The 25,418-nt window shown below is 39.1% G+C and overlaps 4 protein-coding genes and 1 pseudogene across 4 annotated transcripts; 3 read left to right on the top strand and 2 right to left on the bottom strand.

Annotated features, from left to right (window-relative positions):
• Window positions 1–1,444: 1,444 nt before the first annotated feature.
• LOC125476468 lies at window positions 1,445–3,057 on the bottom strand (annotated as a pseudogene).
• Window positions 3,058–5,764: 2,707 nt separating this feature from the next.
• On the top strand, window positions 5,765–12,606 carry LOC103953424 (phospholipase A I). Its single transcript, XM_009365191.3, is given in 19 exon segments — window positions 5,765–6,592; window positions 6,967–7,035; window positions 7,037–7,115; window positions 7,219–7,297; window positions 7,423–7,576; window positions 7,671–7,880; window positions 7,966–8,211; window positions 8,300–8,462; window positions 8,542–8,802; window positions 8,907–9,028; window positions 9,364–9,525; window positions 9,609–9,795; window positions 9,884–10,020; window positions 10,145–10,283; window positions 10,491–10,679; window positions 10,776–11,241; window positions 11,330–11,546; window positions 11,652–11,741; window positions 11,837–12,606. Coding segments are annotated over 19 exon segments (3,945 nt in total). The 5' UTR covers window positions 5,765–6,067; the 3' UTR covers window positions 12,287–12,606.
• Window positions 12,607–15,157: 2,551 nt separating this feature from the next.
• Window positions 15,158–17,302, bottom strand: LOC103944106 (probable serine/threonine-protein kinase PBL23). The gene is made up of 5 exons (XM_048582649.1): window positions 17,170–17,302; window positions 16,765–16,946; window positions 16,493–16,682; window positions 15,982–16,412; window positions 15,158–15,751 (listed from the first exon to the last, which is right to left on the bottom strand). Exons 1-5 carry the CDS (start codon window positions 17,300–17,302, stop codon window positions 15,473–15,475), a joined length of 1,215 nt encoding a protein of 404 aa, XP_048438606.1. The 3' UTR covers window positions 15,158–15,472.
• Window positions 17,303–18,218: 916 nt separating this feature from the next.
• Window positions 18,219–20,694, top strand: LOC103952599 (cardiolipin synthase (CMP-forming), mitochondrial-like). Its single transcript, XM_048582419.1, has 8 exons — window positions 18,219–18,729; window positions 18,827–18,893; window positions 18,998–19,072; window positions 19,182–19,233; window positions 19,533–19,618; window positions 19,716–19,790; window positions 19,927–20,021; window positions 20,114–20,694. The coding sequence occupies exons 1-8, from the start codon at window positions 18,236–18,238 to the stop codon at window positions 20,202–20,204; spliced, it is 1,035 nt and encodes a 344-aa protein (XP_048438376.1). The 5' UTR covers window positions 18,219–18,235; the 3' UTR covers window positions 20,205–20,694.
• A 1,109-nt stretch (window positions 20,695–21,803) lies between these two features.
• On the top strand, window positions 21,804–23,928 carry LOC103952685 (chaperone protein ClpB1). Its single transcript, XM_048582650.1, has 6 exons — window positions 21,804–21,945; window positions 22,045–22,280; window positions 22,383–22,676; window positions 22,830–23,152; window positions 23,272–23,608; window positions 23,704–23,928. The coding sequence occupies exons 1-6, from the start codon at window positions 21,804–21,806 to the stop codon at window positions 23,926–23,928; spliced, it is 1,557 nt and encodes a 518-aa protein (XP_048438607.1).
• Window positions 23,929–25,418: the final 1,490 nt, after the last annotated feature.

Below are 25,418 nucleotides of genomic sequence, written 5' to 3' on the forward strand. Positions count from 1 at the left end.
TTTATACGCCATGTACTGAAACCTGTGAGCGAGCAAAAAAAGAATTATTTGCAGCTGTCGCGACTTGTATTACATGATATGATTTATCTTTGTTATTCATCTTGGTTTTACAGTTTTACTGTAACTGGATTTTGATCCGAATCCAGTACCGTGATTAATAGGATATAGATTTGAGACTTTAATCTGAATCCAGTGTAATTAATGATCCAAATCTGGTGTCCCTTCGCTTAACGATTCAAAAATTAATTGTTTAGCAAATATGATCTAACAATAATCGGATTCAGGTACCGATAGTCCGTATCCATTCCGACTTAATATATATAGAAATACCCTGTTTTAATCATTTTGAGATTAGCTATAATGTTCTTATGAATATTAGGTTTAGGGTTTTGTGGGAGTTTCCATATCACTCATGAAACTCGGTTCCTTGGGTTCATGGGCATTTGCTGTTGGGAGGTGTGGAAGGAGCGATGCGAAATTATATATATGTTGGGGGATCGTATTGTCCTCGCCCTGCTAGCTATAATGGTTAACGTTGCTGCACCTACGATGGATAAGTTTTTATAGAGCGCGAGAGCGAGAGCAAGATAGAGTGAGATTACCAAAATATGAGGACTGGCGTATCAAATATGAATTTATAAGAGGGCAAGCGAGCAATTTCCTTTGGTGGCTTTGGCACAAAAGGAACCAGATCAGGTTTGAGAACAAAAGTTTTAGTACTTGTCGCATCCCAATGTCAGTCTTTTACGGTATTGGAGGGATTCAGCTTTTATTTATTTTTCTTCTTTCACTGGTTGTGTATTGATTCCCATATTCTCCATGTAAAGAATTTCATCCCTTTCTTGAATGCTCTTAGTTTTGTGCTTGTGTTTTGGCGTCCGCCTCCTGTTGGGTGGATTAAGATTAACGGGTCTTGTAAAGGGAATGGTCAGATGGGTAGTGGTGGTGTTTTTCGTGACTCTAGTGGTCTTTTTTTAGGAGTGTTTGCCTCCTCGTCTTCCTATCCAAATGTAGTTGTTGCAGAGATTATGGTTGTGATCGAGGCAATTCAGATTGCATGGGATAAAGAATGGCATAATATTTGGTTAGAGACGGATTCTATGCATGTCATCAGCTTACCATCAAGCATATGATACACCAGAGACGGATTCTATGCATGTCGAAAAGAGAATACCATACCATGCAATCGATCGGCATCCACCCCACCTCTTCTAATTTTATTAGCACCTCCACCAGGGAGCTCCAGCCTCAAAAGTGTAGTTCCCATCATTCCATGATATCTGACATGCTTGAAGACCAATACACCAGGTTTCTCTGGTGAGAAGAAGTGGGTTTCTAGTTTTACACACTAGTAGAACGTACTGAAGGCGTCGTTCAGCTCCAATTAAAGATAATTGGAAAGCAATGTGGTACGCAAGAATGTAAAGACCTTAAGTGCAACTCATTAAAAGCCAAACCAATTCCAATGCAGGGCTTGAAATAGACTAATAACTTCTGAAATGAGTCTTGGAGCCATTTTAATTGGATGCAAGTAGTGAGTAATTGTTCCAATTGGCACAGGAGCAGCCGCAAGAACAAGATAATTCTTCTTCACCTTTTTTTCCTGGACGTAAGAAGAGAAAAATAAACTTAATGACCAAAAGAATACAAGCTCCGGGTTGGGGACAGCAAAGGTGCTCCTCAGCTTCTGAGTTATCGGAGTCTGCCCTCCCCCTCCCAGTAATTAAGGCTATCAAATCTAGATATTGAATGGACAAAACACCATCAAAATGTGTAATGACACGTACTGTTGTACCAGCCGGTTTGCCCAAAACCACGAATCCATCAGTTACAGCTACAATTCTTGATTTCCAGTCAATTTCATAGCATCTGATCAAAATTTTCATGTGAACAAGAATAACGCTAGTAAAAACTATGATAAGGACCTGTAAAACATTGTGTTTTACCTAATAAAACGCTTTGGGTGTACATGAACACATAAGTAGGTTCCAGTTTCAACAAATTGGTCTGGATGTGTTATTGGGAAAGTCTTTTAGTACTGACGGTGCTGTAACTTCTTTAAATACCCTCATCTGCTCTGGGGTTGCAGTTGGAGGCGGCCATGGACACACAAGGGCACAATATACAGCTCCAAAAATGGATGGGATCTGCAACAAACCTTCAAAAGAAAGAAAGTTTTTCCATTTACCACTCAAACTTGATAATGGCGGAAATCATGTGACATAAATCAACAAAAAACAATGTGAAGACAAAAAGAGCAGCACTCATTAAAGAGAAGATCCAGAACTTTGCAGATATATTCTTGAACAGTCCCCCCTTCTGAAACTACCAAGTGCTCGATTCTTGGTGGTCCATTGTCCGAGGGGCATGGAAGCAACCGAGTATATTCAGGGTAGCTGAAAGAAGATATGCTATCAAAGTCAACAAACGAGAGAACACAAAAAGGCAGAAATTCTATGTAACATTTTGTTGGCTAAAATTATATCGACACATTATCCATCGCAATGATCACATATTGGCAGTTCGATAAGAATATCCTTGTTGATGATAATTAATTGGGATTTAGTCATCAATGCTAAGTTCTTATTTCCAAACAGGGTACTGAGTTTTCGGTCAGTTCCATCTTTGCTTTCACACATAATGAGCAGAAAATGTAGATGAGACTTATAGTTTTCTCGTTTTTACGTTCGTTGTTGTAACTTATACACTGTTTCCTTAACATTGTTGCATAGTTTGTTGGACTAGCTAACTTCAATGTATCGTCATCATGTTTTTCAGGTTGAGATTTGTCTGACATCCAACATTAGGACTAGTACGATTCCTTCACTTGATGTACACCATTTTGGTTAGGCCTTCTGCTTCCGTTTATTTCGATTTAGTTATCTAAAATCTTAAATAATTTAAAATATTGTTAAATTTTCCTTAAACAAGTGATGCAGCTGATCTGTATACTGCAAAACATCCTTTAGTCATCTACACAGATGATTCTGGGGTGTTCTCCAGTCTTTCCAACGAGTACAACCTCGCTGCTGCTGTGTTTGGTAGGTCTGATTTCATTGGATCATGTAATGTAAATTAGACTGATAGCTGATAATCGCTGCTTGTTTACTTTCTTGACTTCTTAGGCCCTGGAAAAAGGGAACTATTTAGCAAGAAATTCAATAGAATTTATATTTGCTGATGACGGAGTGAAGAGAGAATTGAAGGGAATCCTCAATTCTGCTGAAAAGAAGCTAGTTCTATGATTACCATTGCAATTATAAGGCACGTAACTGCTTATGGACTCTCGTAGTATATAGCCATGTTGGCAATCAACTAGAACTACTCATTTCCGCAAGCAAAATTCATTTCTCAGATGTGGCCGGATACCAACTGATACGCTGGAATTCAACGTTGCAGATTTCTTTGAGTATGGTCAAGTTATTAGAATGTCCTACGGAAGTCGGAAGCAGCCAGTAGACCGGAGCATCCCCATGTACTGAAATCTTGATTGATATAACAAATTTCACGGAAGTTTCGTACAAGAATGAGTAATGCTATTGATATCATATTTTTGTACCACATTTTTATATTATCTTATATGACACTTGATATGACAAGCCACGTCATTTGAATTAATCAGATTTTAAATTTTAGTTCATTATTTAATAAACTAATAATTAATAACAACCAGTTAATTAAATGATAATTGTGGTATACGAGGAGTTTTTCTCCTTTTTTCCTTGAGTTTTGTAAATTTTTCAAATGATGTGGCTGTCCACATCATATGCCACCTAAGGTGGTATAGAAATGTGGTATAAAAGCATGGTATGAATATCATTACTCTACAAGAATTTGTTTCTCATGTTTGAAAATGCAATAATGTTATTCATACCATGTTTTTATACCACATTTCTATATCATCTTAGGTGACATCTGATGTGAACAGCCACATCATTTGAAAAATTTGCAAAACCCAAGAAAATTAAGGACAAAGACTCCTCCTATACCACAATCATCATTTAATTAATTAGTTTTTCTTAATTATTAGTTTATTAAATAATTAACCAAATTTAAAAATCTAATTAATTCAAATCATGTGGTTGTCCACATAAATATCACATAAGATGGTATGAAAATGTGGTACAAAAACATAGTATAAATAACATTACTCTTGAAAATGGTGTTTCTGACGTGGGTTATGAACAATATGCAGCTTATTGAATTTCTGGTGTGGCTCAAAAAATGCAGAGCAATTGGAAAATGAATTGATGAGAAAATGAGTTCATTGAATTTCTGTGGTGCTTTTTGCATTATTGCTACATCATTAGAGTTTCATCATCATAAATTTATGGTCATCTTTTATTCTCCCTAAGGAAAGCAACATTTAGGTGCATGAAAAACTCCAAGGCATGTCTTGGTCAAATAATAACCCAACGAGGAGTGATATGATCAATTCCGCACGAGCTCGTACATAGATCATGACCGTTTTTGTGTTGTGGATGACACAAACATGAATAACCATGATCAATTTATACGTATGTGAGCAACTATAAATACTAGCATTTTTTAAAGTAATTGCTTTATGATTACGGCATAAAACTTTTTTTAATTGTGACAGTCACATTTAAAAACTTCTCAGAGAGACATAAAGAATGCAATCTTATTGGTAATTTGTTATATAATGAGGCAGGGCAAGACTAGGGTGTAGTGAGCAATGTTCTCTCCTGTCTACGACGAAGTTATAATACTCACCCCGCAGTTATTAATTTAGCATAGACTGTAGCTCGGATGTTTAAAAAGAGAGGGGTGAACTACATTTTACATCACAAGGTTTAGGGATCATTTACAAAATAAGCCATGATGTTTCGGTTTTTTGCATTTTACACCACTTGGTTTATAAATTACACCAATTTAACCCCTTCGTCAATTTTAACGTCTAATTAGACATTATGTGCTAATGTGATATATACTAGGCCCACATTTTAAGCACACGTTGACTGTCAATTCCATAAAAATACTAAACGAGCAAAGTAAAAGCATTGAAATTAATGGTCAATGAGTGCTTAAATTGTGAGTCAAGTCTATGCTGCATCAGCATGTAACGTCTCAGTTTAGAGTACATCTATATTTTTAGACTAGGGAAAGGGGAAGTTTGACTAAGCCGCATAATGGGCAACCTAATTGAAATCTTGCATGTAGTGTAAATTGTATTTAACCCAAAAAGAGAAAAAACGAAACAAGGCAAGCTACAAAGTCATTACAATGAAGGTGATTATATATGAGAAATTTTATTTGAATTCATGTAACCTCTTTCTATACCCAACTTATGATCCAAAAATGATCATTACAATGAGGAATGATCCAAAAATGATGCATCCATTTCCCTACAACATTCACTAAGAACTCTCTCTTCAACTTCCCCTTGATCTCCCAGTATATTATGTAGTGGCCTGGTTGGGACTTGCTCAGTATTTGATCAGCTCGGCTTTCGACTTCTCAGTATTTGATCAGACCCTTTCTGGGCCACCATTTGAAGGTCATTTTCAGTGTTTTTGTCAATGTTTACTGTCAATATTGATATTGTTTTGTAAAAATAGTGATTTTGTATGGTAGGGTTTGAAAATTAGATGTGGGTTTATTTTTTAGGATTAATTTTATTTTGTACTTAATGGTAATTATGTGATAAGATAAAAAAAATAATTTTCATTTACGATTTAAGTTGAATGTAAAGAGAAGTTACGTTGTTTCAAATAAAATTTCCCATTATATATTTCAGTTAGTTTCTGTTTTGTTCTCTCCCTGTCGAAACAAAAACTCCAAAGCTCAATACATACACAGGCCACACAAGCCGTCTGGATTTCTCTCCCGCCATTAATCCCAATTCTCCTTCCTCCAAAAACCCTAACCCTCGACCCTCACATTTTCCCCCCAAATCCAACCTCCAACTTCACACAGACCCACAATTGCCCCTCTCGCCGGCGTGATCGCAATCGCGCCATGAATTTCCAAATGCCACTCCAGCTGAACTCCCAGCCGTCTGATCAAGATCGCCGCTGAATTCGAACTCTAATTGCGGCCGATCACAATGTCTTGGGGACTGGGCTGGAAGCGGCCCTTGGAGATCTTCCATCTCGTGCTCACGTACGGCACCGAGGGTCCGCCGGAGACCTTCGACCGTACGTCGTCGGCGTCGTCCTCGTCGTCCTCGTCTTCCGTGGCGACGCAGGATCAAGAATTAGGGTATCGGATCGACTTGGATTGGCAGGCTGGGGACGATGAGGAGCAGGTGGCTCTGAGGCTCCAGTCGCAGCTAATGGTGGCGTTGCCGATGCCTCAGGACACGGTGGTGGTCGAATTGAGGACCGAGGAGGCAGAGGAAGCGAATGTGGGTGTGGACATGAGGGTGGTGAGGCGCAGAGAGCCGTTGAGAGCTGTGACCATGACCAAGACGGCGGGGTCCGGCCAGCAAAGCGATGGCACTGGAGTCTTGACTCGCTTGCTGCGCTCCAATTTCGCTTCAACAATGCCTGCAGTTGCCGACGGCGAGGCGGCCTGCGGTGTGCATTGGCAGTGCGTCACCGTGGTCAATCTGAGTGGTTGTGGGTTGTCGGTGAGTCTTTCTTTAAATCCTTTTGTTCATTCATTGTATTTATTGTTTTTCTGATTGTCTGTATAAAATGTATAATTGATTTATTAAATTTTGATAGATTGCTGTGTAATTTTTGGAAATAAATGACTGTTCTTGGTGTAGTTTTTCCTAATTTTAGAGCAAAACCAGAACTTTCTAGTACTAGTTTCTCTAAATAGTTAGATTGATTAGTTTTGTTACTTTCGAATACAGCTTGTCGATACTGTAAAGATACAATTGTGTTCTTTTTTAAATTATGTCAAGAAAGTGATTTTCTTTTTAGTGATTGTGTGAGATTAAGGAATCTTGAGATAAGTTCTGAGTTTCTATCTCTATTTCTTGCATACTACTCACAGGTTTTACCGGTAGAGCTAACTCGGCTGCCTCTTCTCGAAAAGCTGTACCTTGATAACAATAAATTTTCAGCTTTTGCCTTCTGAGCTTGGTGAACTGAAAAGCTTAAAAGTCCTCAGGGTAGACTACAACATGCTGGTTTCAGTACCTTGTAAGTTTGGAATCCCTTTATCAATCTAATCAGCTTCAAGTTCATATTTCGGAGGTGAAATCTTTCATATTCATTTTATTATTTCTGTTGGACCTGTAAGCAGTAGAGCTGAGGCAGTGTGTTGGATTGGTGGAACTTTCATTGGAACACAACAAGCTAGTCCGGCCTTTGCTTGATTTCAGGTCATTTCATCTGCACTCAAACATATTTAATTTTCTATACATTTTTTCAACTCTTAAATAAAGATGCGTTTGTAAAGTGTATGATTTTCTCTAGGGTCTAATGGTTCCCTCCAATTTTATGGCAGGGCTATGGCTGAGCTACGAGTTCTTAGGCTATTTGGAAACCCTCTTGAATTTCTTCCTGAAATCTTGCCACTCCACAAACTTCATCATTTGTCTCTTGCGAATATCAGGATTGTGGCAGATGATAACTTGAGATCAGTGAACGTGCAAATAGAGGTAGTGATTAATGCAATTTTCATAGAAGTTTTTGTTCATTGCAATTGATAATCTTAGCCTGTACATTATTGAAATACACTGATGGTAATTGCAGATGGAAAATAGTTCTTATTTTGGCGCGTCCAGGCATAAGCTAAGCGCCTTTTTCTCTCTTATATTTCGGTTTTCTTCTTGTCATCACCCTTTACTAGCATCTGCACTTGCAAAGATTATGCAAGACCAAGGAAACCGTGTAGTCGTTGGCAAAGATGAGAATGCAGTAAGGCAGCTTATAAGTATGATAAGCAGTGACAACCGTCATGTGGTATGTTGGTTAGCTGTCCTGACAAAGATTTCACTGCTTATCACTCTTCTGCTGCATAGGGTTTAAGAATTCCGACTTCTGGCAGGTTGAACAAGCATGTTCTGCTCTTTCATCTCTTGCTGCAGATGTTTCAGTTGCCATGCAGTTGATGAAATCTGACATTATGCAACCCATCGAAACGGTTTTGAAGTCTATGCCCCAGGGGGAAGTAATTTCTGTGTTGCAAGTTGTGGTGAAGCTGGCTTTTGCATCTGATGCTGTAGCTCAGAAGATGCTGACCAAGGATGTATTGAAGTCTTTGAAATTGTTGTGTGCCCTTAAAACCCCTGAGGCAAGTTCTGTACTTTTTCCCTAAGGCACTGACGATCATACTTTTCTTGTTAGTATTGTCATTTAGTTTAAGGTTTATCTTTCATTAGGTACAAAGATTAGCTTTGCTGGCAGTAGGTAATTTGGCCTTCTGTCTGGAGAATCGCCGTCTTTTGGTTACTTCTGAAAGCTTGTGTGAACTTCTAATGCGCTTGACGGCTGCACCTGAGCCCCGTGTCCATAAAGCTGCAGCTCGTGCTTTAGCAATTCTCGGTTTGTTTCTTGAGTTTACTTTGCTTTCGAGGATTTAGTCTTTATATTTCGAATTTTGTTCATGTCATACCTTTTCCAGGGGAGAATGGAATCCTGCGCCGTGCCATAAGGGGGAGACCGGTGCCAAAGCAAGGATTGCGCATACTTTCAATGGATGGTGGTGGTATGAAAGGTCTGGCAACTGTGCAAATTCTTAAAGCAATTGAGAAGGGAACTGGAAAACAGATACATGAGTTGTTTGACCTCATATGCGGCACATCAACGGGTGGAATGCTTGCTGTTGCACTTGGCATTAAGCTAATGTCTTTAGACCAATGTGAAGAAATATACAAAAACCTTGGTGAGTATGCTGTATTAGGAATGAGTGTGCACAAAGCTTGCCCTTGCTCATTGTTCATGTTTTTTTTGTTTAGTTCTTTACATGTCTGATGTCATGATTTGCAGGAAAACTTGTCTTTGCTGAACCTGCGCCAAAGGATAATGAAGCTGCAAGTTGGAGAGAGAAGTTGGATCAGCTCTATAAAAGTTCGTCCCAGAGTTTTAGAGTTGTTGTACACGGATCTAAAGTATGTTCTTCATGCTTTATATTTGTTTTGTTTGTTTATATATCTTTCATTTTCCCTTACTATTTTGGATTTCAAGATTGATGTGTAAAATATTTTGAGAGGGATGAAATTCCCCTCACCCCCCACCCCCCTCTTTGTCCTTTCTGTATCTTATTCAGGAAGTTTCTATTTTTACTGCAATCATTTTTGTCTGATCTCTTGTTTTCCTCATAAATTCTAGAAAGGAGTGGAATTTTGTGAAGCATTTAGTTAAAACAGGAGTAATTTTTTTATTTATATTTTTCTGCCCTGTTGCCTTGTGTTCTAAAGGATAGTTATAACATATTGTCTTGCAGCATAGTGCAGATCAGTTTGAGAGATTGTTGAAGGAAATGTGTGCCGATGAGGATGGGGATCTGTTAATAGAGTCCGCAGTTAAAAACGTTCCCAAAGTTTTTGTTGTATCAACTTTGGTGAGCGTGATGCCAGCTCAGCCTTTCTTATTCCGAAATTATCAGGTTTGAGACAACTTTTTCCTTTGTTGAAAGGTCATCAATTCACTGCTTAAATTTTAACTTGTTATTTTGTACTCCATTTCTAGTATCCTGCGGGAACACTAGAAGTGCCTCTTGCAATTTCAGAAAGTTTAGGAATAACTGGACCACCTCCTGGATGTGCTGAAGGTGGCTATAAGCACAGTGCCTTTATAGGAAGTTGTAAGCATCAAGTATGGCAAGCTATAAGAGCGTCATCTGCTGCTCCGTATTATCTTGATGATTTCTCAGATGGTACTCTCTTTTGTTCTTGAGCATGCATATTACCTCTTTATTGGTTTTAAATTTTTTTTAAAATGTTTCTATCTGACAATGTGTACAGATGTAAATCGTTGGCAAGATGGTGCAATAGTGGCAAACAATCCTACAATCTTTTCCATTAGAGAAGCACAACTTTTATGGCCAGACACAAAAATTGACTGCTTAGTTTCCGTTGGCTGTGGTGATGTTCCAACGAAGGTTAAAATCATAACATCTCCTATGCTTGTGAAGAGTCAATTTATGAAATATTTCATAATATTTTGTGCAAGATTAGGGAGTGATTACTCCGCTTTATTGGTTCACACAAAATCTGCTAGTGTAGGTGCGAAAAGGTGGTTGGCGTTATCTGGATACTGGTCAGGTATTGATAGAAAGTGCATGCTCTGTGGAACGGGTGGAGGAAGCTTTGAGCACATTGCTACCCATGCTCCCTGGAATACAATATTTTCGGTTTAATCCAGGTATGTGTTAAGTCTGAAGTAATATGTTTACATGAGCATGAAATGTCTGGAATCTCAACCCACTGCATGGGAAACCAATTTGGATTAAGTTTTAACGTTTTTCAAACCTTAACTACTTTTGTTTTCATGCATCAACTTTTTCTCTGATGTGGCTTTTTATTTCAAGTACTATTCTCAAACAGTGCACTTCTATCTCTTCTCCTGCAGTTGATGAACGCTGTGATATGGAACTGGATGAGACTGATCCTGCACTCTGGCTGAAATTGGAAGATGCAGTTGAGGAATATATTCAGAAAAATTCTCTTGTACTTAAGGATGCCTGTGAGAGACTACTTATGCCCTTTCAACATGATGAGAAGTGGTCACATGTCCCCAAGTCAAAGGCATCAAATGACGGTATTGATGCTGACATTTTTCTTCAATTTCTCTGTGTGAATTTCAGTTTTTACTCTTTTTTCTAGAATGTAAGCTCTGTTGATACTTTTGCTGTAGCAGAGGAAAAAAGTCCGTCTCTAGGTTGGAGGCGCAACGTACTACTTGTCGAAGCTTCGCATAGCCCCAATTCTGGTCGTGCTCAGAACCATGGTCATGCACTTGAGTCATTTTGTGCTCGTAATGGAATACGATTATCGCAAATGCAAGGCATATCAGGATTTGTGAAAACGGTACCAGCAACAACATTCCCAACGCCATTTGCATCACCTTTATTTCCTCCAAGCATTCCATCGAGTCCACTTTTCTACAGTCCTGATTTTGGCCCACAGAGGGTTGGCCGAATCGATATGGTCCCACCTTTAAGCTTAGATGGAAAAGGAGCTGCATCACCACCTGATTCTCCTTCAGGACCTAGACAGCTTTCTTTACCCGTCCAGTCATTGCACGAGAAGTTACAGAACTCGCCCCAAGTGGGGATTGTACATTTAGCCCTTCAAAATGACTCTCGTGGCTCGATACTAAGGTCAGTGTTACTGGACTGATTTTTTATAATTGCGAGTTAATGTTATATATAGCTGTAGTTTTAATTTACCAGCCGTTTGCTTCTGTAGTTGGCAGAATGATGTATTTGTGGTTGCTGAGCCCGGAGAGCTTGCAGATAAGTTTCTTCAGAGTGTTAAACTGAGTTTGATATCAGTGGTGCGAAACCGCCGCAGGAAGGCTGATTCATCTTTCGCCAATATTTCAACTATTTCTGATTTGGTTGCATGTAGACCATACTTCCAAATTGGAGGCATCGTTCACCGTTATATGGGACGCCAAACTCAAGTATGTTGCTTTAGCATTGAAACCATTGATTTTGCTACTTGTTGGATAGTTGCCAAACTGCCGAACTACTAACTGTGATTTGTTTAATGATGGAATTTATTAAAGGTTATGGACGATGGCCAAGAAATTGGAGCATATTTGTTTCGTAGAACTGTGCCTTCTATCCATTTAACACCTGATGATGTTCGCTGGATGGTACACTTTCACCTTTGCGTTTGTGAAGTTAAATATGAATATGGGCGCACGATTTAAGTGATCAAACTGATGCTTTTTGTCTTTGATAACTATAGGTCGGAGCTTGGAGAGATAGGATCATTATTTGCACAGGGACATATGGACCTACGCCACCACTGATTAAAGCATTTTTAGACTCTGGCGCTAAAGCTGTTATAAGTTCTTTAGCTCAGCCCCCAGAAACACAGCTGACAGCAGTCCATGGATCTGCAGAGTTCAGTGTTTTTGAAAACGGGAAGTTTGAGATTGGTGAGGAAGAGGCCGAAGACGAAGTCGAAGATGAGGAGGCTGAGCCTACCAGTCCGGTGAGTGACTGGGAAGATAGTGAAAACGGGGACCGGTCTACAGGTTTTTGGGATGACGATGAGGAAGAGGTGTCGCAATTTGTTTGTCAATTGTACGAGTCACTGTTTCGAGAGGGTGTGAGCGTGGATGTTGCTCTACGACAAGCTCTTGCCCCGCACCGGAAGTTGAGGTATTCATGCCATCTTCCCAGCATACACTAGATTGCTAGCCAAATCTCATACAGGAAAATAAAGAAAATTGAAACAAAAATCGTAGGAAAATAGAAACGAGAATAACGAGGAAATAAGAGGAAACATCCAATTTTGAGGCTTACAAACAGAGAAGAAGAGTGAAATGTTGTAACGGTGTTTGGCGTTAATAGTAGATATATGAGCTCAAATGTTCTAACTCTCTTGTTTCCAAATGTTTATTTCTGCACTTACATTAGTTATATGTTTGTTCCTTCAGTAAGTTCCCCAATGTTTTCTGCCTGTGTGAAAGAGTTTGAATAAATGGAAGTATGCTTGTTTTGTCGTTTTCACGACTCAACCTACAATAGACCTATGACGCATCTGGGATGCCAAAGTGGCGGTATTTAAGACATAGTGTAGTGTGTAATTGGTTAAAGATATTGTCACCGTGACATTTTAATTGTAGGTAAGTTTCTCTTCGACGTTAGTTAAGTTGTAAGGTCGTGGAGGGTTTAGGAGTTCTTTTCACAAACTGTACGTGGAAAAGAAATGCCAAAGAAAAAAGATTTAGTTTGAGTTGACAAAGTGTCATCTCTAAAGAAAACCTAATTTGAGCCGTGGACTCTCTTTTTTATCTTTTCTTAAGCAAATGGACGGACCACCAATCTCGGAAAGAAATAAGAAAGGCTTAGCCAAAATAGTCATTGTCATAATTCTTTATTTTGATTCACGACAATAAAAATTGATAGAAGTGGTTCATGAGTTTATTCACAGTAAATCATTTTGGTTTTTCTATGAAAAATATCAATATTTTCGTTAAAGTGTCAAGTGACTTCATTTTTAAAGGTATTTTTGTAAAACAACCCCTTCACTTAACAAGAATTCCAGTAGATTTTTTACAGACTGACCAAAATAATTTACGATGGACAAATTCAAAGACTACTTTTATCGATTTTCATTGTTAAGGACCATTTTGACTAAACAGCCAAGAAAAATCTAGCCAATCGTTATAAGAAATTTCACAGGGCTTTCTCCTATTCAATAATTTCAATTACAAACTGAAAGAAATGATTTTGTCACTTAAGCTTTTGATTTTAATCAATTGCATGTTCCCCTTATACAGTTCCACTCATGACTATTCAGCTGGGGCTGAAGGACAAAATGAATGAATCACATGCCTCAACAGCATTTAACAATTGCATCACTGTAGACCCAAGCGTAATCATTTAGTTAAAGTGGTGTTTCTCTCATGTGCATTCAAATTTCAACTCGCTTTTCTGTAATTTAAATACTCCATTTGTATTCCTTTTATCTTCGCTATTGGATCAAAAGAAGTTAAACCTTCCAAGGAAAGCATAAAGAGGTGGGAATTTTCTACCCTTCGTAAGAAAATGGTACTAAAATACTTTTTTTTCAAGGGAGTTTTAACGAAAAACCTACAGTACTATTTATTTTAACGAAAAACTACATTTTTACACTAAAAAGTTAAACCTGGTACTATTCACTTTACCTTTTATTTTGTCTTTATCATTAAAATTCAAAATTTTCAAATCTTTTTTAATTAATTATCTTTTTTTTTTTCAATAGATTACGAACATCAATCAATCTTGATTGACGCACATATTCACTTTTAAACAAATTTTCTCGAGAACAACACATGCCAATGTAACATATACACCGAAGACTTACTATTTATTTTGACCACCGATACTAATTTGTAATAACAGTTCTTTAGACCCTACCATGAAAGTTAATTTGAGCTCCAGAGTCAAAAGGGTAAAAAAGTTAATCCGGAGATTATGCATGCTTTTTACGACGGAATCGATCTCATCCGAATCTAAAAAAATTGAGTTCAAGGATCAAATGATTTGGATCATTAAAATTTAATCCAACGGTTATAATTATTATAACTTTTAGAAGATCTCCCTGTTTGTAACCATAGGATCAAATTTCAATTGTCGGAATCATTTGAGTGGACTCAATTCCTTTAAGTTCGGAAGAAATCCGGTTGCTTTTACGACAACCGCCAGGATAATATGATGTCTTACCTAATTAAGAATTTTATAAGGATGAAAGCAGAAGATGCCCCAACCTTAAAGCAATCCATCTTTCTTTACCCGCAAGCTTCTTCTTACATCACACTTCACTCCTTTTTTATATAAAAAAAAAAAAAAAAAACAAATAAATCATGCAGTATAAAGCCAGCAGCACAGCAGAAACCAACTTCCCTCAAACAAGTCCAATGGCTGCAGCAACAGCTCCGATCGCAGTAGGCACGCGAGGCACGGTTGGATCGCTTGTCAGGAGGGAGATCGAGTACTTCAGCAAGCTTGAGCTCGACCGGCGTGGAAGCTCAAGCTCAATGAAGCCTCTGGGACAAATACTCGGCTTCACTTCTGGCGGTAGCGGTGCTCATTGTAGCAAGTCTAGTTTCCGGCTCTTGGTAATGACATGGAGGAGGAGGAAGAGGAGAGGCAGCAGTGACAGCGGCAGCGGCAGCGGCAGAGGGTTCTTGGCAAGCATGTGTTTTGCTGCTGAAGTTGCGGAAACCAATCGGCAAAACTGGATTCCTGGGTTCAATTACAAGATCCTCAAGGATGACATGAACAACTTGAGCATTTGATTTCAGGCAAAATCCTCAAAAGCACTTTTGACAATGCTTCTTTTAGATTTCTGTATCATTTTGTTATAGGACTGCATACATTCAAGGAAACTCAAGATCCTCTCTTGCCAGGGTCACTGTTCATAGTTTTTCTTTCTTTCTTTTGCCGAATCTTGTGTAAATCATCGTTTTGTTGGGACTATTCGGAGTGAGTTCCTTGGTTTGCACCCGACATTTAGTCCACGTTGCTATCCCTGGATATAGGGGAGGCGTTTGTCGCTAGGTATTTGATCAAACAGGATCGTCCATGTCCTATAGTTACTATCATAAAAATATCCTAAAGAGAGAAAGGGCTAAGCGAAGCAAAAAGATTGCAACTGTGACGATATCCTAAGCCAATCAACCATTATTGTTATGAAAGTTAAAATGCATGATAGTGCGTGATTGACTTAAGATACTGTCACAATAACATTTCCGTTGTTAGATTATGAGAGAGAAACATGATATATTTTAAGAATAAAAAAAAAATGAAAAAACGCTTGTTATTTCAATCCTCTAATTCCTTTGGATAAGGTGCAAAGCACATTCTTCAGCTTGCACCTTGATCCTAATTGCTATAGCTCTTTGTCTCCTCTTGCGCTTCTTATTGACTCAACGTGCCTGCCTCTGTTTCTCGATGCACCCTTGGCACCTTCTCCATCGTAGTCTGGCAACGATAGGTGCCCGAGAGCGGTCACAACATCACCCATCGAAGGCCGGCAATCAGCTTCCTCATTCAGACACATTGCAGCAATTGCAACAGCTTGGTTCAGACCCTTTGCTGGAAATCTGCCTCGAAGCAACGGGTCAGCCATCGACGCGTATCTCTTTCTGTCCTTAAGCATTGGCTTTGCCTGTATGATAGAAAATAGGATTGGTATTAAGGGTGCAAGGAACATGTCGTCTTATATGACGAGAAATTCTTTGTGCATGACGTCTTGTCTTTCTTAAAGACACTACATGTTAAGAAAACATAACGTCGTCTCAAATTTCTTTAATGCGTCCCTTCTTTTTGAAAAAGACAGGACGTCCTACACAGAGCAGACTGCTTATACGATTCGATAAAAAGACAGTAACAAGTAACTTGGTAAAGGCTTTTGCTACTTGATGAATGTTCACATACCCAACTGACTAGGATCTGCTGTCCAACCGGTCTTCGCTCATCAATAGCTCTCCGTCCTGTGATCAACTCGAGAAGCACAACGCCAAAGCTGTAGACATCGGACCTAGTTGTCAGCTGTCCTGTTGAAGCATACTCTGGTGCACAATAGCCATAAGTCCCCATCACTCTAGTAGTCACATGGTCCTTGTCTCCGGTTGGACCTAACTTGGCAAGTCCAAAATCAGAAAGCTTAGGACAGAATTTTTCGTCTAGTATAATGTTTGAAGCTTTGAAGTCACGATAAATCACTGGCGGATTGGCAGTCTCATGAAGGTACTCGAGCCCTTTAGCTGCTCCTTCAGCTATTTTCATCCTCGTATACCAATCAAGAGGCTCCATATTCGAATATACATCTTAAGAAAACAAAAAATCGGTTAGTTTATCTCCACATAAGAGCAAAAATTTTTGGGATCCAAATAATTTTTGTGCATACTTAGAAGGTGATTCTCCAAAGATCCATTGACCATGAATTCATACACTAACATTCTCTGGTCTCCTTCTGCACAATAGCCAATAAGATTGACGAGGTTCGCGTGTTGAACCAAACTCAACATGATAACTTCAGAACAAAACTCTCTGCTCCCTTGCAATCCTTTCCTGTCAAGTTTCTTCACTGCCACAACCTGAAACCAATTTAATCGAAAACATAAATTGCAGGATTGTCTTTCGTCACACGATCAAGAGAAAGGAGTAAGAGAGACATACTTGTTTAATGCTGTCCAGGTAACCTCTGTACACCTTCCCAAATCCACCTTCTCCCAGCAGAGAATCAGGATTGAAGTTATCAGTTGCAGCAGCTAGTTCCTCGTACGTAAAAAGCTGAGCGACTTTTTTCGCGTGTCCCGTCTTGAGTATCTCCTTCTGTAAATTCCTGCATTCGTTGCTATCTGCACATTGATCACATTGCCTATGTAATACATCATATTTCCAGTTTCTTTGTTCATGCATAATGTGTATGTTTCAACGTAAAATATGGTCGAAATTCGAAAACCTAGTCTATAAACTCCAGTTAGCAAACCAAAATTTGAACGGATTAATCACATTTTCACCTACCAAAATCTGCATTGCATTAAGACTAAAAATGAGAAAATCAGTAGTGTTTTTTTCGACCTGACTTAACCGAAAAAGTTGCTAAAAGCGAGGTCAATCTCTTCAAACCACTTGAGTATTGCCTTCGTATTCTGGCCCTCCTCACAGATTCTTCAGGCTCGTCGTCCACCTTGCAACACGAGAAGCAAGTCATCCTGCCCTCCTCCCGCCGGAGCGCCTCTGCCGCCGGCAGAACCGTCACTGATTCTGCAAGCCCTCAATGAATCCCAATGGCATGCATGAAACGACGTCAGGAAATGCAGCAACGAATGTGAAGAAAAAGCTTTGAAGTTGAAAGTTCAAAACCAACATTGGTAATGACAACTTAGTTTATATATAAGAGTGGTAATGCTAGGTCTTCTTCTTTTTTAAGGACACAGTTAGAACCATTGAGTTAGAGCTGTCTAATACAACAGACGCGCTCTCTAAAACATAATTTTACCGATACTATTAAATTATGTAAACTAACTTGTACACTTTCGATAAAAATCAAACGAATTTACCATATCACGTTATTGTGCTGATATAATATTTCTACTCTAACCACTCAAACAAAACCACTTGTTTTGGTGTCTATGTAGTATATTATCATTGGTTGGATTTAAAATTTAAAAATTATATAATTTATTCGAATTTGACGGAAAGTTTGACAAATTAACAATATGGGCAAAGACTCCACATATAACGCTTACCGCAGTGACCAAAAATAACAATGTTTATGCAATTTAGTGCAGATTTGATCTCTACTTATCTCTTTCCCCTTTAACATTTAACAATTTAATCCACTAATTCTATAAAAAGTTTCCAACAAATTGAAAATCGAGAACGCAAAATGGAAGAAAGTACAAAGCTCAATGAAAATTGGTACGGGCCGCAGTTGATGGACTACAATAGCAAAGCCCAATCAATTTATATTTTCTCCATTAAACATAAGGCCCAAACCATTTAAAAGTGAAATAAAATCATAAAAGAGGAGAATTCCACGTGTAAGAAAACAAGAGAGCCAGGCTATTGCCACGTGTCATTCAGACCGCAAGGCCGACTTACAGTTAAGAACCTTCATTCCCCAGAATGCTTCAGTTCAGTCATGGCGGGCTTCCGGTCCTTGAAATCCCTAATCCAAAACCCTAAAAAATCAAGAACCTTCGTCACCGCCACCGCCTCCTCCTCCTCCATCTCCGCCCCTCTTCACTACTCTCCTCTCTCCTACCCTCTCTCCCACCCCCTCGTCCGATTGCCGTCTCAGATTTCCAGGTCCTTCCTCTCTCCGCTTTCCAATTGGATCGTTCCTTTTCACGGACCGCCCTTCCTCTCTTTCCCTCCATGGAAGCTCTCGCAGTCCTCCACTCCGCTTTACATTGGCGGAAACGCCGTCGTTCTCAGAAAGATCGAAGCTTCATTGAACTTGAACCTGCTAAGGAGGAGACCGAGCTTCCCGCTCCCATTGGAAGTTGGGTCACTATCGCCGGCGCCGACGGTCGTGGATCGCCGTGTCGGGTTGAAAGAGGGCGCTGACGATTTCGTCAATTTGCCCAATTTGATCTCCATGAGTCGGTTGATTTCAGGTCCTTTCCTTGGATGGTAACAATTACTAATTTGGTTTTTCGGGAACAAAAATTGCTGCTTTTATTTTTTTTATTAATTTTTTGAAGTTTGAGAATTTGGAACCGGTATGCAGGATGATCATGAATGAATGGTACTCTTCTGCAATGGCGGGGTTGGTTATCTCTGGGGCAACTGATTGGGTAAGTTATTTCGAAGCATTTTTCGTAGAAATTGATTTATGCTGGACATAGTTGCTGGTTACTGAGATTTTGACTGTGTTTTCACTTGTGATTTGAATGTGTAGTTGGATGGATACATGGCTAGGAGGATGAAGATCAATTCTATTGTTGGGTCCTATCTGGATCCCCTTGCTGACAAGGTATAAGTGCTTTTCGGTTTTCAGTTATTCCCAAAGTGGTGCTTTTTTATTCCTGTTTGCTTGTGGTTTGGGTTATTGACGTGCCAATTGTGATTTCCTTGTGATGCAGGTTCTTATTGGATGCGTTGCTCTGGCCTTGGTACATAAGGGTCTTCTTCATCGTAAGTACCAAGTAGTCCTGTTTTCGTTTTGCGGGACTGGGATGGTGGTGCATGTATGCATAAGTATCTTTCGACACCGAAGATTGTGAAGATTAGGCTGTTGTTGTCGTTAATACAAGCACAGGCTCAACACCTGCACATTGATTCACAGACTACAGACCATACTTTTCCTGTGTTTGCTTATTTTCTTTTGGTTTCTTAGTTTTATCTTTGGTATATGAAGCCCTTAATCATTTTCTTTGACGATGTTGTGTGTTGGGAAAATAATTTGGCTTTCGTTTGATTTTGGGATTCTGAAGCTGGACTTGTTGGGCTCATTGTGTTCCGGGATGTCGGGCTTGTTGGTGGTGCAGTATATCAAAGAGCTAGTAGCTTGGGGTGGAAGGTGAGATCTTTGTTTCGTTGTCTTATCGATGTTTTGGCAAAATAATTAGGTTACTCATGTTGTTAAAATCTGATTTGACATTGTTGACTCTTTTCAGCGGAATGGTTGGTCCGACTTTTTCAACCTTCATGAAACCCGCCCTGAGAAGGTGGAACCTCTCTTTATTAGTAAGGTAATCTTTATTCTGTACTGAATATCACACAGTGCCGAAGACCAGAGATTGAGATAAACTTACTGCGATGCTTGCGATTTCTGTTTGATCGAGATAAAGGCCTTCTCTCTTTCCTAACAAATAGTACTGTTGACAGCTTAACACAGTCTTCCAGCTTATTTTAGTTGCGGCAGTTCTTCTTCAACCGGAGTTTGGAACACAAGAAACTCAGTCATACATCACATACCTGAGGTAACTTGACGCAGATATTACGTTTCTGTAGTTTGTTTTCCTTGATGTTATATATGCTCAAAGAGCTCATTGTTCGTCTCAAATTGGTGCAGTTGGTTAGTTGCATCAACAACAGTGGCTTCCACAGCAGCTTACGGCGCCCAACACTTGAGGAGATCTGCATTGACCGCTCGGAAATCGTAATTTAAGTAACACAGTAACTCTTTCAGGCTGCAACATCTTTGAGTTCTAATGCGCAGCATAAATCGTAACTTATCAGTAAGAATTTTGACGAACAAGCTACTGGTTTTCACACTTTGGGAAAGCGATCGCACTCGCAGTTATCTGAGCTACAGACGCAGATCGCGTAGAAGAAAACGGAGACGGATGTCTACTCGGTGAAGTTGTGAACGGTAGCAATGAGAGAGAACTGACCTTTACAGCCCTAGAGAAATTTTTGAAAAGAGAAATGTAACTGATATGCCGATGTCGGATTCAGGTTGTTGACTTCCAAACTGTGTATGGTTTTTCGAAAAGCTCTTCAGCTTCAGAAGACTGCTTGCTATGCCACCATGCATTTCAAGCCACTAAGCTGACATATGGTGGCATCGTTCCTTGAATAATTGATTTTGTGGGAACTGTTATTGTCATTTCGGAACTTGTAACGGCCAAATAAGAAATTACCCTTCTAGCATGCGATGACTATTACGTTGGGATGGCGATATTCAAAATTTTGAAAAAGGTTATGTAAAAATCAAAAATGTTGTGACGGTATTTTGAATTAATTATATGTAAGATTGTTTAAGAGAATGATATGTGTTATGTAAATATCAGGGATCAAAGTTATGTGTTATACCGTTAACTTAACGGAGCTTTTCAATAGAATGATCAAAATAATATATGGTAAACAATCTCAGAAACTATTTCTGTTGATTTTAAATTTCATATACCAAGATTATGTGTTATACAAATTGTTTCATTTTGACTAAAAAGCCAACAACAAATAAAGGGGTGGATATTTATAAGGTGGGGCCCTATGCGTTTTGTAGGACCCAAAACGACCACATTGGTCTCGATCGTTTCGTTTCAGCCGGTTCGAACGACCGGGTGAGGTCGGTTAGCGATCGGCAGTTAAAAACCCTCACTGACTCTCTCCCTCCCTCCTTATTTGCGCGCTCTCTACAAAAACAACTAGTAAAAGGGCTTCAAGCGAGACATCTCATCTCAGACTCTGCGAAAAACCAGGTTAGGGTTTTTGTAATTCTGACGTTGTTTTGTAGAAATTAGGGCTTTCTCTTCCCTTCTTCCCTCTACTCTTCCATCTTCATTCATCCAAATTGAAACGTCCGTCTGCGTAATTTCCGTCGGCTTAGAGTGAAATTCCGTTTCGTGGCCGAGAAAAGGTATGAACTTGAAGCTTCTGAATTCCCAATGTAACGCAATCGCACGTTAATTGTCGGGGACTATGGTGGGTTTGGGTTGGTTTTCACCACGGTCCCTGAAAATTAACTAAATTCGATTTTAGCCCACTTCCACAGTAAGTCTAGTTCAATTGAATTATTTTTATTGGAGAAGTTAGCTTCAGGAATACTTCTTATTGCAGTAGGAAACTGTATAGTGTTTAATCTTTACTCTTTATTTTATCAAATTAATTTGGGGGTAAATTAGGTTTGAACTTTGAAGGAGTCTGTTTTTTGCATAGTTAGTGTATTTTCAATAGTGGGTTTTGGTAAAATGACCGAAAAATCTGAACTTGTGTGTTTCTGACATGGAAATTGTGATGAAGTTGTAGGTGTGACAGAGATGGATACAGAGCAATGGATGGGGGAGTTTGTTAAGAAGCTCCAGGTTGAAGATCAGGAGCAGTTGGAGCTGGCTTATGGTGTTGAAATCGAAGCGGAGGCAGTGTTAGTTGCTTTCCGCATCATCATGCAATACCCTGATGGTTAGTTGATTGGTACCGCTATTCTTTTCTCAACCGTTAGTGTGAAGATACCATGGTGGTTAAGTTTTCGTCATGCTTTTTCCTGTTTATGATTTTCAGTTTTTCAGTTCGATAGTAGTGGAGGAGAATTTGATGACACCCAGAAGGAAATTTTGCAAAATAAGGTTGTTGGGCTTTTAAAGGAAGCTTGTGTAAAATTGAGGGATAAATTTGACTACTCTAGACAAGAAGAGGATGATCTAGATGTCGGTGAGTACCAGTTGCGTCGCACGCTTGTTGAGTTAAACGAAATCAAGAAAGAAAGAGATCCGTCCACACAAAAGTGGAGCGATCGTGTAAGCTACACTTATTAGTTACGAGCAACATTGGTATATTTTTCTTCTTGTTTTTCGGTATGCACTGTTTTCCTGAGAAATATGTAATGTTGGGACGTTCAGGTGAAAAAGGAACATGAAGAATTGAAGGGTATGTGGAACCAGTTGGAGACGAACTGGATGCAAGTAAAAACTTCACGGCAGAGATATGACATCAGAGCTCGAGAGGTGCTTTTGTTGGAAAGGATGCACGAAAGGTTGGCTTTTCGTATAAATGAGGCAAGATTAAAGATGGTGAACAGTTTCTCTGGGTCTGGGATGTTGCAATGGATTGATGACCATGTGACTGAGCTTTTATATACAACTCGCAAAGATTTTAAGCATGAGCTAACCGTTAGCCCACACGTTGTTGCGAAGGTGGATATATTTTTTACTTACTCCTATGCTAGACTTTTGCTTCCTTTACCGACTATACGTCATGACACTCTAGGTGACTGGCCTTTTTATTCTTATCAGAAATTGAAAAGTTATTCAATTTCATGGTCTCAATCATTTTTGCATGATATGCAGGCAGCAAGCCCCTTGATTGATGCTCCGCCATTGTCGCTCTCTGAACCAACACTGCCTCAGAACCTTGAACAAAGAATTGCTAAGAGGGTAATTGGACAAGAACATGTTCTACTTGCAGTAACTGCTGCTCTATCAAGGCAGAGGCCTCAGCGACGCCCTATTGGATCCTTCCTCTTCATGTGCGGCTCTGGTTATGGGAGGACAGAAATGGCAAAATCTTTGGCCGGACTACTTTTTGATAACAAAGACATGATAGCAGAGTTTGACCTGGCAAAATACTCAGGTCCAAATTCTTTCTCACGCCTCGTTGGTCTTCTTTCTAGGTAATTTGTCAATTGAGTGGTGCATTCCTACATTTTTTTTTTTATTTTTATTTTTTGTTTCAGGCTGAAAATTTTCCTAAGCTTATTTTTACATTATATCTGGACTTTTGCTCCTGTAGTTACATTGACCCAGGCATGAAGAGGGAGCGCTCAGAGGCAGTTAAGAAGAGGCCTATAGGTCTCATTTTGTTTGACAATGTTGACAAGGCTCATGAATCTATTATTGACATTCTGACCGAGATTATAGGTTTTGGTCATCTAATAGATGGTCAGGGGAACGCCATTGACTTCACTAAAACATTGATAATCATGACAACGAATGTTGGATGTGATAAATACTGGCCATGGAATTGCAAATGTGCAGATGAAGTTCAGAAGTTCCCCGTCAAAGAAGGATTATATGATGATGCATGGGAAACAAAACACAATTCCTGCTATCTTTCTCTTTTGAGGGAGGTAAATTTTGGAATCGTCATATCTATATTATTTTGTTGAAAGGCAACCGTTTATCATATTATTACCAAATCACTTTTGCATCTTCTCTTTCGCAGGCAAAACAGCATTTCAGACCTCAATTGCTTGAATATGTGGATGATGTGATTGGAATTAGGTCTCTATCCGTTCAGCAGTTGAAGGCGGTTGCTAGGCTCCAGCTAAGGGACATTGCCAGCTGCATGACACAGAAGGGCCTCATTATATACCCATCTGAAGCTGCATTAGATATTATTGTCCAGAGGTCAACTTGGCTTGGAGATAGAATCGTATGTCTTTCATAATGACGATCTTTCTTACTGGAACTGTGAAAACCGTAGAAAAAGATAACTTTTTATATTAAAAAAGGGAACAAACAGCTAGGATAATCAAGTAAAACTAGTTCATATGCATAGTGGAGAACCGGAAAGGAGTCATTTTCCTCCAATCTTGTAGATTTCTCATACCCATATTAACACTGAATAAAGCTTGCTCCTTTGTACATTAGGAACAAACCATGCTTTCCAAGATAGTTATAATAAACATTATATGAGAAAAGTCATTCAAGTAAGTCAACGGAAATGAGTACTCTTAATTTTTCCTTGATTTGTCTTACTTCAGAAATGTCTAATAAAATGAACCATGGATATTCATACATTTCATATAATACCAATATTGCATATAATGCGGATATACGTTTGAGTTGTCTCTGCTTTCTTTTAAATATAATTAGCAAACAGATATTTTACAAATTATGTGCAACGTTGATCAAACGCATGACAATAAGCTTTTTTATTTATTTTTTTAATAGTAATTGTGGCGTCCTGTACAATATTGATTGCTTCCGTTGTTGTAACAGAGAGGTGGAGAGAGAATAAGAATGTGGCTTGAAGAGAACTTGGTTCCGCTGCTGTTTGAGAAGCTTGCTAAGAACATTTTAAATGAGTTGTCTATCATATATATTGAAGCCTCGGTGGAGACAAACCAATTGTCCTACAGCTGGGCCAATTGTGTACATTCACTGGAAGAACAAGATGTTAGCCAATTAGTATCGTTAAGGGATTTGAGATTGATGTATCGTAAAGAGAAAGAACGAGCAAAGAATGTCTATGTTCTAAGAAAACTTCACAACAGATTAATCGCAAGTGCAAATGCTGAACTGGGTTATACTACTGCTGTTGTTCAAGAGCTGGTTAATACAATTCAGGATCTAGTTACAATCTCCAGCGGTATCAAGTCTTTGCTCGACAATCCTAAAATGGTACGTAATTTGGTTTTTGTTTGGCACTCGCTCTTTCTGAATGATTGTTAACTAAGTTGAACATGAGTGCATGTATATAATGGTTCCACTATTCGTGACTCTTTTTAGGTGGCGGAGGCAGCGTTGAACGAGGACGAGGTTAGGCAGAACAAGAGGGCTAAAACATAGAAGCAACGATTGAGTTGCTCGAAGATTGAATTACGAAAGATTAGATCGAGTAGCTTATTGTATGAAGAAGCCGGAAATATGATCGTTTATCCTTCTTTAGAATGCAATCTGCTGACTTGCATTTTCGGGTTCAAATCTTCGGATGACATGAATCTTGCCGCACCTCCTTTCTCAAAAGGACTCGGCATAGACAGGATCAGCTGCCCGGAGTCCTGAGCTTTTTACTTCGCAAAGCTGACTGAAGTTTCAAGCAGATGTAAATTACCAACTTATCAGAATAATCAAAGAGTGTCTTTTGGGCCACACACAAGAATTTTTTTATGGAGTTTCACATTTTTCGTTTATGAGATCGTAGATTTTAGTTTG

Source organism: the organism of the source record quoted next, unplaced genomic scaffold (genome assembly GCF_019419815.1).
Source record: "Pyrus x bretschneideri cultivar Hongxiangsu unplaced genomic scaffold, Pyrus_bretschneideri_v1 Contig19, whole genome shotgun sequence".
Classification (NCBI taxonomy): domain Eukaryota; kingdom Viridiplantae; phylum Streptophyta; class Magnoliopsida; order Rosales; family Rosaceae; genus Pyrus; species Pyrus x bretschneideri.

Coding starts and splice junctions, on each gene's coding strand:
- LOC103944106 (XM_048582649.1), bottom strand. CDS start 17,302: ATGACTTGCTTCTCGTGTTGCAAGGTGGACGACGAGCCTGAAGAATCT. Junction 16,683..16,764: donor ACCTGGACAGCATTAAACAA/GTATGTCTCTCT, acceptor AATTGGTTTCAG/GTTGTGGCAGTGAAGAAACT. Junction 16,413..16,492: donor TTTGGAGAATCACCTTCTAA/GTATGCACAAAA, acceptor TGTTTTCTTAAG/ATGTATATTCGAATATGGAG.
- LOC103952599 (XM_048582419.1), top strand. CDS start 18,236: ATGGCGGGCTTCCGGTCCTTGAAATCCCTAATCCAAAACCCTAAAAAA. Junction 18,730..18,826: donor TCAGGTCCTTTCCTTGGATG/GTAACAATTACT, acceptor ACCGGTATGCAG/GATGATCATGAATGAATGGT. Junction 18,894..18,997: donor TCTCTGGGGCAACTGATTGG/GTAAGTTATTTC, acceptor TTGAATGTGTAG/TTGGATGGATACATGGCTAG.
- LOC103952685 (XM_048582650.1), top strand. CDS start 21,804: ATGGATACAGAGCAATGGATGGGGGAGTTTGTTAAGAAGCTCCAGGTT. Junction 22,281..22,382: donor CACAAAAGTGGAGCGATCGT/GTAAGCTACACT, acceptor TGGGACGTTCAG/GTGAAAAAGGAACATGAAGA. Junction 23,609..23,703: donor ATCTTTCTCTTTTGAGGGAG/GTAAATTTTGGA, acceptor TCTCTTTCGCAG/GCAAAACAGCATTTCAGACC.